Source organism: Camponotus vicinus, unplaced genomic scaffold (assembly GCF_025532165.1).
Source record: "Camponotus vicinus isolate PSW18456_S1 unplaced genomic scaffold, iyCamVici1.0 SCAF_3, whole genome shotgun sequence".
NCBI lineage: Eukaryota > Metazoa > Arthropoda > Insecta > Hymenoptera > Formicidae > Camponotus > Camponotus vicinus.
The window spans coordinates 20,096,973-20,109,566 of NW_028141967.1; the positions used below are offsets into that span (position 1 = coordinate 20,096,973).

Sequence of the window (12,594 nt, forward strand, 5' to 3'; positions counted from 1 at the left end):
TGAGCGTGCAACCCTAATGACGGCAATTTTATCGCGCTGTCGTATAAAGGGCGGACGAGGAAGCGCGATGTTATCCCGGCATGCTCGAGCTTCTCGTTGAAGTCACGCGATCAGATAAGCTCGAAGGATTAACCGTTAAACCGCTGGTGTAAACGGGGCGCGAAGAGCAGGATAAAAAGATCGCGCGCTCGTCCACATCGGGAAGGGAGAGAGAAAAGGATTCGGTAGATTTAAGGGCGCTACGTCGAAGGTGAGAATCAAAAGGCTACGCGGAAGAAGAGCGGCATGTTGGCGCGTCATGTCGAGGATCAAAAGTCCGCGAAACAATATCTGAGCTTTCCATTCAGCCCCCGCCTGTCCTACCCCTTTCCCCTCCTCGCCTCTCTTCTATCCGCACCGTGCCGGTTTTTCGTGTCCTCTTTTCCACCGCTCTTCCGGGGATGTTCTTGTCACAGATTGCGCGCGGTCGGGATTATGGATTTACCTTGATAAATGGCAACTCGATATCGGAATCGCGGCGTATCTCCGGGATGAAGATCGCGTTGCTTTAAATTATAAGAGAGTCTACGGATTTTGATTTCTCTCGCGATATTATATAGAGAGGAATTTCCAATATTTCCAATTAACTCGCTTATCGTTTATTTTCATAATTCAAAAGATGATTCATAACGAATATGTCCATTATAATTAACCGACAGCGCACTTACATTATATAAATTTCACAAAAAGACATATAATTTTAAAATTGCATCTTTTCAATAATTTGACGACGTTTAATAATTTGAGAGATCAAATGTGTACAGTTCTCACAGTCATTTTGTTACGGTTCTACAGCTTATCACGAAAGAAATTAAAAAATAATAATATCCTCGCCTTGTATAGGAAAGAAAAGCGGTATTATCGAGAGGAAGTATCAATGCTAGTGAGCAACTTTGAAAAATGTTGGGAATTTTCCGCAAGAATCGCTTGTGTTTCCAATAATGACTCCCTCTAGATCAGATAGAATATAAGTTGCGCGTCGCCAAAAAAGCGCTGCGGAACAATAGCGAAGATCATCGGGCCGTCACGTCGCCGGTTAAAAGACCGTGAAACAATATCTAACGTGGCCGCCATCCTGGCGTTATCTCTCTTCTTGCTCTCCGCCATCCTGGCCCCGCGTACTCCTGTGTCTCGTATTAGTTATCGTTTATCAGCCAGCCAGACAAAACGCGCCGTCCGGAATTGGGTGAGCCATCTGTTGCCAGACATGATCGATAAAAGTCTGCCAAGTGTTATCAGTGCTAAACTGCTATTTCGACGGGCTGCCGCACGCGCGCACCACTCTTCTACTTCTTCTTATAGTTCTTCTAACCACCGGTCTACCGCAACCTGCCTCCTCGCTCGTAGCAGCTGTATACGGGGTGTCGCGGGAGATAAATTTTTATTTTCGAAGAATTGACGATCGTGGAATCAACTTTTATAAATAAAAGAATAAAAATTTTCAGAGGAACGTAATCGCGAAAATGTTTCGCATCGCGAGCGCGAGTAAAAAGGCTTTGCACGACTTGCAATTTGAGAGTAATAAATGTAACTTTTTTATGCGAATCAAAGGTGAAATTTTTGCATCGAGAATTTACATCTACTCAGCGTATGAATTAAATTCATTAGCAATATTGCTAAGTGGAGTTGACCGAGAGCAAAAGGAAAATTAGGATGGAAATTGCGCCTCGCTACAGGATTCGAGCGCTCCGTAATAACTAGCAATAGCTAGAGCTAGCAGAGAGATACCTAATTCAATGTCATTGAAACACGATCTTGTCAATTAGCCCTGTGATTTTGGTATTTGGTAGCTTCGTCGAAGCTATATAATCAACATACGGGTTAAGCGTTCTAACGTTACGAGAGTTCGGTTACATTAATTTAATTAGGATAATGAGATGTGCATTAATGTTTAAAATTTATATAATCAAATCAAATAATATTATTATAATTAAATATTATATATATTTTTACGGGACATTTTTCAACCGAAATGCATTTTTCTACAAGGCTGAAATATAATTTATAAGAGTGATATATCTATAGGAAAAATTAATGAAAGCAATAATTATGGAGCTCTCAGAAATGTTCAATGTAGATAGAATTTAATCACATTGCGAGACAAGCATGTGTATCGAATCAGTACAGAAAATTAGCGTTACCTATATATTTCCTAAAGAGCGAAGCTAACACGAAAAAGATAACGGGGTGCTTCATATAAAATATATATCGTTGCCCTTCTTTCTTCCTCCTGCAACTTCGCGTTATCCCCTATCACGTATCGACTTGCTCATCATTCGCTCGTTGAATTTCAATGTAACGTGCCGTGAATATTTAGTAATGTTGAAAAAATGCACTATATCCCAAAGAGAAAGTTACATTCACGCGAGAAATGTGGTAAATGCGAAATATAAAAATCTCACCTTGAAAAAAAGGTTTTTTGAAAGCAAAGAAAAAAAAAGAAAGAAAGCAAATTGATATTTTTTTCTCCATTTTGCACGCAACAAACTGCACACCTATCGCGATACAATTCCCAAAAAGGAAATCTCACTTTACTTTTATTCACCTCGCGTGTATCGGGTGACGTGGAGCGTAAAAACATCGCGCGATATCCTCCATCCAGGTTCTGCACGTGCGGAGAAAAAAATGATATCTACTCGCGCCCGTATAGCCGACTACTGGTTGGCCACAGTTGAAATAATGTTTCGACGATCGTGCCTTGAATTTAATAACGGAAGGAACTGCAAACTTGACACTCTCAATGCGCGGCGTAAATATCGATAACTCCAACGTTTTCTACATCGACTCGGCAACTTGTAAAAATCACTGTTTAATTCTCGCGTTCACATAACCTTCTTTAAACACAGCGACTTGTCTGCAAGATATTGAAGATTTAAAAAATGAGAAAGACAGTTTTAAAGGAAATATCTAAACAGGAGTATATTAATACATGTCCAGTTCTCCTTAAACAATATAATGAATTTTAAAATGATATATTTTAAAATGCTAATAATTTCATAAAAATATAATTATTTAAAAAAAACTACTTTTCATGTTATACATTTATCATGTCAAATGCATCTTTATCATGTTATAGACATGGAGTTGCCTAAACATTCCAAAAAGACGGGTGACCGGCGATCGGAGGACGATGCGGGCGATTTGATCGGCGATCGCGATCACAGACTGAATCACGTGCATCAGGGCCCATTGAGAGAAACGGGATCTACCCTAGAACCGGCTTTCGATGAGGACGACAATTCGACATCCACCACGTCGAGACAGAGCGCATCGCTCGTGATCATCGCCATCATCCTAGTCGCGCTGCATCATCTGCTCGCTTCGACGTAAGATAGACGGAATTTACTCTTACACACTCAAAATACGTTTATTACGAGCTCGATTCTCTAGCTTTAACTCTAAGAGAGATTGCACGAGATAGCGGCGAAATAATCCGATCGAGTCGCGTTCTTGGCGATCCATGATTGCCGTCGACCAAATTTTGGCATCGGTACTTCCTTGATACGTAATAGTCATAATATCTTATATGGAAATAATTATTATGCGCCACGTTGCTGAAGGATACTATTATAATACAACATTTGAAATAAGTTTGAAAGAAAATTCACTGAATCGAGTAAAAAGTTTCAGAACAGAAATTTTCATATTATTAGAAGAAGTAAATCTTATATTTTTAAATATATTTTACTTATATATGAAATGATAATATGTTAAAATACATTCAATACAGTGTATTTGGGAAATATAGCGAATTTATTTTTCTGTGGAAATTAGAAGACGAATTATGATATAAATTTAATTATTAACCAAATGTAACAGCTTTTTACCGGGCAATTTTCTCCTAATAGAAAGAAATAATTGCGTTTTTATTATTTATTTCATTTGCGATGTGAAATGACGGATTATAAAATTACAATTGTGGAATTTGAAGTCTCTATCAACGTCAATTCTGCGATAATTAAACATCTGCCCAGTTCACATTTTGATAAACAAAGGCATCTCTCATAAAATTTTATTTTGAAACGCGAAAGTAGACGATAATAATAATATCCGCATATGTAGAAATAGAAGCAGAAACTTGGAAGCCAAGGAATAAGCGACATGTTAAATCAAATTATACGTAATATAACTCATCATATCATATATAAAATACGGCATTTAAAAATAATATACGACACTTGCGAGACAGAATATTAATTCTCGCAAAAGCTCGATATGAAAGTACTATATGGACGACTTTTATATATGTTTGATTGCTGGGGATATTTTTGATCGAAGACATTTTTAATAATTCTGTTCATATCTTAAAGATATTTGTATAAAATGTTAATGCTATTTCACCTTTTATTTAAAAAGTAGTAAGGAAATTTGTATACTTTTTTTATAAATATACAATTGCATCTCTATTGAAGAATTTATTATAATAGATAAATTTGAATATAATTGATTTGTTAAAGATTGCTTAGATTATTATGATCGAGCGAATTAACATCTTGACATCTATATTATATTTTCTTTTTCGAGAACAATTTTCAGGAACCTATTTCAATTTTAATTCATAGGCGATGCCTTTAATATAAAAGCCATCCATATATCTCGTGTAACATCGATCCAACGTAGCCGCTCTTCCACTTAACGCCCATGTAAATTAACAGTCTAACGAATATCGACGAAATGTTAACGGCACACCAAAGATTGTGAAATTTTGCTCGTTTCGTCATCGCGAGCTACGGTTACCGTGATTGTCCGTTTGCGGCTTAACGAGATATCTCGTTAGTACCCGCGTCTCGCCACACATCACCCTCCCAATGACATAATTATAAAACCGCCGGACTTTTTTAGCTCGCATTCGAAACGTCAGATCAGAGTGGGCGAGGCGGCTTTACACGCGGAATCAATTACGCGAACGTCGTTCACGTCGAGTCGTTACCGATGCCGGAGGAAACGCTCCCGACAGCGACTGCCGCGCGAGAAATCGCGCATGTTTAATTAACGCGCAAATTCCCATCGAGTGAATTCGCATTAGCCGCGATCAAGTGGAACGAGCTGCTGCAGTATCGGTGTCTAATCCAGAGACAATTTTACTTACACGAGAGCAAAGCGAAGTGCCGGGCTTTCCGCTCGTGCGTGCGTGACGCACGCAATTTCGCAATACGTATCTCTTCGTATCCAGGGAAATTCAATTTCGAATTGCGTTTCTCGAAATTCAGACCAAACGAACGAGAATATTCTTGATATATCTTCATCTATCACACTAATCTCTTTGCAATTTCGATCATCTGAAAGATGCTGAGACATCTCTGAATTATATAAAAGAGATGTTGCTTCTACTTTTATACTTTATATAATAATATCTATAATATATATACATATTTGATACTCTTTCCTGGAAAAAATTAACGCGTATGACAGAACGGTAATTGAAAATTTTCTCATTAACATATTTACATATTTACATTACGCAAGCAATCGTATCGACATATTTTTATCGACAATTTGATTATCAAATACATATATATCGGTTAATCCAGATAATTGGAGATGTTTCTTTTATTAATATTCCGAAATTATCCAGACAGTTACGTTAAATTTTTAACTTCTTCAAGACACAACAGAGATGTTTTGTCTCGTGTTTGGTTCATCTGTGCTCTGAAAATATAATCTTTTGCACTTTTAGACCGATAGATGTGTATCGATCTGGAATATCCTATCTAGCTCGAAGAGATCCGCGATTGCTCTTTCCATTCTTATATCGTGAAAAAATTTCATGATAAAGAAACATCAATATGTGCTTCGTACAAAAAGTAGAAAATAGAATTTTTTAAATAAAACAGTACTTTGTGTGTAAATAGCTAACTACTGAATTTCCTGTCAAAGAACTCAAATATCGAATTATAAATATGCAGTTAGTAACATCATAAGAATCCTTCGCACGTGGAAAAATGGTAATAACATTAATAACATTAATTTGCTATCATTTTGTATCAACATTAAATATGAATATTAAGATTGATCTTAATCTCTCTTTCTTAGTTTGCAACAAAATTGCAAGCCATACAATTTATACAATACATATAAATAAATTCATAAAATTACATAATTTTGAAGACACTTTGACATACGCTTTTGTTTTAAATTTATATATTTCCTGTTAATGTTAAAACTAATTTGTGACTCACATATGTACATATAAAATTTCGGAAAATCCTGTGGTTCGTTGAAAACGCGACGACTCGATAAACGAATTTTGATACATAATTTTGTCTCATTAACGTCGAGACGCGCAGATGAAAGCAAAAATGAAAAATTATTGCTCGTCCCGATTAGAGAAACGTGCCAAATGTTCGGCTTCGTTATTCTTCTTTTATTTTAAGAATTTCCAATTTTCATGCATCGAATAATTTAAAATGACTTATCAATATCGGCGTTTCAAGGGTCCACATCGCTTTTTTCAAGCTTCCGAATCCAATATTAGGTATCCGCGCGTTGTTATGCCATTTAGACGGCTTTTCTATAAACGGCACCAAGTGTCGAGAGTTTTCAGTTGGGAATATTTGCGAATAATTCTCATATCTTAGAAGTGTTTATATAAAAACTATAAAGCAAAAAAAAAAGATCTACCCATCTTTCTGTATAAATGTATATACATATCTTTGAGTTGGAATATTTATTAACCCATTAATAGTCAAAACTTGAATAGTTAAAACTTAATCTTGTAACTGGTTTATTAAGTAGATTAAGACTGTCATAAATTATTCTCTTATGGCACAAAATGATATTACATCCTCTAGAGAGAACTTTAGAATCTTATTTTACAATTTTGTGACATAAAGGCACTCAGGTCCTTTTACATAAAAGTCGTCCATTTAATGGGACAATGAATATTCCTGGTAGACAAAGGATGCGACGCTTTATAATGACAGCACTTTTGCTACCGCTCGTTACGACAGCGTTGTCAATTATGTCATCCGACAGTCACATTGTGAATGGACGATTAACGCGTATCGAGGTTAAATATTTTATACTTGTGAAGTATGAAAAGAATGACACGCGGTCTGCCAGTATATAAAGTGTTTTCGCAGAGTTATAATACTGTGTAATAAGAAATGGCAACTGGCTCGCTTCAGATCCCTTCTTTACGTGGCATTAAATCTTAAGGTAAGTATTATATTTATCGTCGTAATAAAGATGTAATTACAAAAATTGAAGTTTGCATAGAGTCATTTTTCATATAATAAAAACCAAAGTTTTTCTCTGATTACACGCTTTATTTTCTATTATATGTATGTGTGCATATCTCATAATCAGTAATATATTCCATGTGTGACAACGTATGTATAAATTGAAATAAGAACATTACAATGTGTGCATCGTCAGGTCAGGTCATCCGTATAAAAACTTACATCTAATATCCATAATTGTTATTGGAATTTCAGTTATGTATTTTCTTTGTACGTTTATATTAAATCTGATTACGAATTATAAACTCATGACTAATTTAACATTTAGCGAAATCTAAATTAATTCTTGTTACATAGTTACCATAGTATCGATTATAATGCAAATCAAATGTGACATTGGAAATTATTAATATCATATTATCGCGATCGTCAATTTCGTATTTAATGCCACGTGAAAATATGGGCCAAAGTGTTGGACGCCGTTAAGGCTCACAGGATTGTTTCGTTATTTATTCGCAATTGGGCCTCGTTATAATCACAATAAGTGGATGTACATGCCTGTTTATGTGCGTGCGTGTGCGTGTACATGCGTGAGTGTCGCGCCGTGTGAGAGAGAAAAACATCGCGATGTCTAATTATTATTATTAATGGAAGCGGGAAAACGTCTATGTGTAGATTGTGTAAATTACGGAATAGGGTTTATCAAATTGTTGATCGTAGGTGTGTTTACAAGGGTTATATAATATATATAAATATATATATAAATATATATAAATATATGTAAAGCGTAAGGAGAGTTGGAAGTAAAAAGAGAAATAAAAATCTCAGATCACATAATCGAATTGGCCTTTGCGCATCGCGGTGAATGAGTCTTCGTGGCTCTGAAAATTATCGACGAATTCTGTTGACCGATCATTGTTAATTATCGTTTTGATCATTGTTGCCATCGCTTATTAAACATGTATTGACTATCTGTTATCATGTAAATCGTCCTTATCACGACGAAACAATTTAATATATGAAACAATTAAGAAATTATAAAGATCATACGTATAGTACTACATTGTATAATATATCTGAAAAAAGACAGCTCGAAAACGCGTCCATTTCGATTCGTAATGATTCATAATGTTAGATTAAGGAGGCCCGAATAATGCAGAAATAGAGAAGAGTGAAATTAATATTGTACGAGCATTAATTTGACTTTAACCATTTACCAATTGTAATATATTTTATTAAATCTAATATATTATAATATTATCATAATTTAATTTAACAAAAGATTAAAGATTCGAAAAGATTAAAGAGAGAAAATTTAACGAAAGTAATGTCAACTGTGGTGACATCTTGTCATAATTATTCAAATTCTCCATTTTATGCAATTGATATACCTCGAGTCACACTTTCAGATACATTTTCCAGATACATTATAAATGATAAAATATCTGACAAAAAATATAATAAATTGTTTCATTTAAAATACAACCTCTGTTAAGCTAGCAGGACCAAATTAGCAAAATCAAATCAAACCTATCAAATTATTTAGTACCTATTTTGTACTAATTTGTACCATTAATAATAATTCTGTAACTTGCACAATTTCGAAAAAAACCGTGACACTGCTACTTTAATATTAAGTCAGCAGGACCACAATAGAAAAAAGAAAAAAAGGAAAATCAAGTACAGATATACACTAGACTGAATTTGTACTAATTTGTACCATCAAAAAAAAAACTTAATATATTCATCCCTTCTGCTTCAAACAACCCCCAAGTGAATTTAGCCCTATCAGTCTTAAGAATAATTTGTATAATTTGTACTACCAATATATAAAGTTGTAGATTTTGTACCTTCGCCGATTATTCAAAAACTACCCCCGATCCTCATCAGTCTCAAAAGTAAAGTACTCGTTTATATTTTGATAATACAAATTATGCCACGTCGAATGTGCAAGTAGCGATTGATTCTGCTAATGGAAACGAGTACTTTACTCTTGAGACTGATGAGGGTCGAGGGTAGTTTTTGAATAATCGGCGAGGGTACAAAATCTAAAACTTTATATTTTGATAGTACAAATTATGCTACGTCGAATGTACAAGTAGCGATTGATTCTGCTAATGGGAACGAGTACTTTACTCTTGAGACTGATAGGGCTAAATTCAATTGGGGGTTGTTTGAAGCAGAAGGGATGAATATATTAAGTCTTTTTTGATGGTACAAATTAGTACAAATTCAGTCTAGTGTATTTCTGTGCTTGATTTTCTTTTTTTTCTTTTTTTTTTATTGTGGTCCTGCTGGCTTAATATTTAAGGTGGCAATGTTATGATTTTTTTCGAAATTGCACAGGTTACAAAATTATTATTAATGGTACAAATTAGTACAAATTCAGTCCGTTATATTTCTGTACTTGATTTTCTTTTTTTCTTTTTTTTTATTGTGGTCCTGCTGGCTTAATATTAAGGTGGCAGTGTCACAGTTTTTTTCAAAATTGCACAAGGTACAAAATTATTATTAGTGGTACAAATTAGTACAAAATAGGTACTAAATAATTTAATAGGTTTGATTTGATTTTGCTTATTTGGTTCTGTTGGCTTAACAGAGGTTCATGTTGGAGAATATTTGAACAGTTAAGAGATGCAGGAAACAAGAAGATGAAGACGTGCGCAAGTTGCGTCACAAATTAACATATCATTTAATGATTCGGGCATAATTTCGTGATGCTTTACTTACATATCGAATCTCCGTGCGCTTTGATTGTTCTCATAGATCCTCGATCGCTCCAAATGATCGACGAGCGTGGCATTTATGGGAATATCATACGGGTAAAGGTATCGATACTTGACGCATTTACTCAGTCATTAAAATAAAAGTATCAAATGTCAAATCAATTAAGCTAGGAACGCCGGACAATATCGATACCTAGCTATCATTCCGAAACGGTCCGCTTCGTATTTCAAATAATGTAAAAAATGCGTTTAATACGATTGTAAAATCGAGATACGATGGAGAAATCGCGCGTACCGATCGACTCTGCGGAAGCTCGATCACAGACTCTTCAAGAACGAAAGAATTAATCGGCGAATTCTCGAAAAGAACGGCTAAGCCTTTATAAGAGGGATGACTCAACACTGCCCCTCGCGTACGAGTGGCCTGACCTTAGTATATTTTGCACTATGTATACATAGATATACACAGAACGACGCGCAATCTATATTCTCCCCATCATATTCCTATTGTGAATAATACCATCTTCGATTATTCCCTTTCCCAACCGCCTCTCCCGCTCTTCTCAAACTGAAAAATGTTTAGTAATGGCGCATCGCACACTGTACAATAATCTCACGCGCGTGCAGCATATGTTATATACATACATAATATACATAACAATTAATGATATGCATACCTGTGCGTCGATGTAATTAATTACTACCCCCTCTCCTCTCTCCGCCCCCTGTAATACCAGTATGAAACGCAACTTGTACCAAGCCAAGCCACGATTTATCGGAATATTGTCTCGCCAACACAGAGATATATATACATATTATATTATATATATATAGTCGAATAAAGAGACGATTAATGTACGTTGTAGTCATTAACTTCATTTTACATGCCATCCCTTTAATTGCCAAGTAATTTACCGCAAAATTTACTTAAAACCCATTAAACCTATTTTATACTAGATAAAAAAAGTAAGGACTAAATTCTTGATTAACTCGCGATCACTTTCTTTAAATATATGTTTGAAATTAGGTAATATGGTAATAATCTAATTATATTTTTATTAATTTTATAATATTCGCGACAGATCGATATTTCAAAAGAATTAATATCTCGCGCGAGACTGTTGCCCGGGAGATTGATAGAAGTAATCGATATCCCGCGCGAGAGAGAAGCATTACTATGTCATTACAAGTACTAGGCAATACGTTCATTACGTTATCGTTGATTGCATGACGTTAATCGTGTAGGGAATAAATAATCCGTAGTCGTCAAGGGATCCATTTACCAGTCGATCAAAATTCCGTGGCGCGTGGACGCGTACATATACATCGATGTGGTAGCCATATAAAGTAGTATATATTCCATACAATGCGATTATGGCTGATAATTATTCGATTTAATGAGCTGCTGGAGACGCTAAAGTAGCAGTTTCAGTGTATTCTCAATTTTACCGTTGCGCCAGGGGAGAAAGATTAATTTTCATAAAAGATAAATTATTTTTTTCTTTTAAGTAAAAATTTATTTTAACAATTTTATCATAATAAAACGTGAGTAATATGAGCAAATATATTTTATATTTTTTGAGGTTGACAATTCATATGCGTGAGACAGTTACTGTGTTTATTAATCGCAAGTATAACACATATGAATCTCTAATATACATTTAAAGCAAAATACTATAATAACTAATTATAAACTATCATTCGCGAGCTTTCATATCACAATAAATAACGTTTGAAATAATAAGAATATATGTTTAATATTTAGTGGTCACGCGAATTTAAATTCAAACTGGGATTAAAATATTCGAATAAAATTATAAATTACATGATAAAAAAGAGCGTTGCAATTTTGAAAGAAGTAAAATCTGCATAAAGAAGAATGTAAAGAATCATTCTAGATGTTTTGCAATGTTAAGATTAAAAATAAAATAAACGATCTCATTTTATTATTCATAACATAGTAATTAAATCATGTTACAACATTATTGATTATTGAGGATGATTGCCTTTCGGTTGTAACACGCATCGGTGTAGTGGAACTTTTAATTGTACAACCAATTTATATCACAGAGATGCTAATATCAACTGCAAACGCGCATACTCACGCACGTCCAACGTATTCAATTTCGATCGGGATTACAATTTCGAATATGACTCTCGTAATTGCGGAAACTAATTAATATCTATTATATGAATTAATTGGGACGTGACTCCGCGTTGTATATTTTAACACAGACGATTACGCATTAGCATATCACAAAAAAAATTATGCCTCTTCAATAGAAGATATAAAATATAAAAAAAAAACAAATAAAAATTAACAATCCCGCATTTTTTATTTCGTCATATACTTTCTTTTACTATGCGCCCCTTTTACATTTGCTATAAATTAAAATTTAGAATAACCCCCCCCACATTTTTCAGGAACTACATAAATTTTCTTGATTTCATTTCTCATATAAATTCACCCTTAATCTTTGTTAAAAAATATTATCTTCTTATTATAAAAAATATATTCATTTTTTTACTTCCGATCTTAATCTTAAAGTAATTAGAATAAGTCACAGTATAAGCTAAGGTAAAGTATAAACTAAAATAAAATTTTTTAAAATTTATTACAATACTGAAGAAATAGAAGCATTATTATT

The 12,594-nt window shown here is 34.3% G+C and overlaps 1 protein-coding gene and 1 long non-coding RNA gene across 11 annotated transcripts in view; one reads left to right on the forward strand and one right to left on the reverse strand.

The window, feature by feature from the left end:
• Positions 1-12,594, forward strand: part of LOC145969368 (lachesin) — a 157,972-nt gene that overhangs the window by 124,933 nt on the left and 20,445 nt on the right. For all 6 annotated transcript variants that reach the window (XR_014438065.1, XR_014438064.1, XR_014438063.1 and 3 more), the window contains exon 9: positions 3,116-3,365. Coding sequence is in view for 3 of the 6 variants with exons in the window: in XM_083095442.1 (XP_082951568.1) it covers positions 3,116-3,365 (250 nt within the window). In the remaining 3 variants the exon portion in view is untranslated. The remainder of the gene's footprint in view (positions 1-3,115; positions 3,366-12,594) is intronic.
• LOC145969370 (uncharacterized) overlaps positions 1-12,594 on the reverse strand; it is a 159,072-nt gene that overhangs the window by 108,091 nt on the left and 38,387 nt on the right. The gene's annotated exons all lie outside the window — the stretch shown is intronic.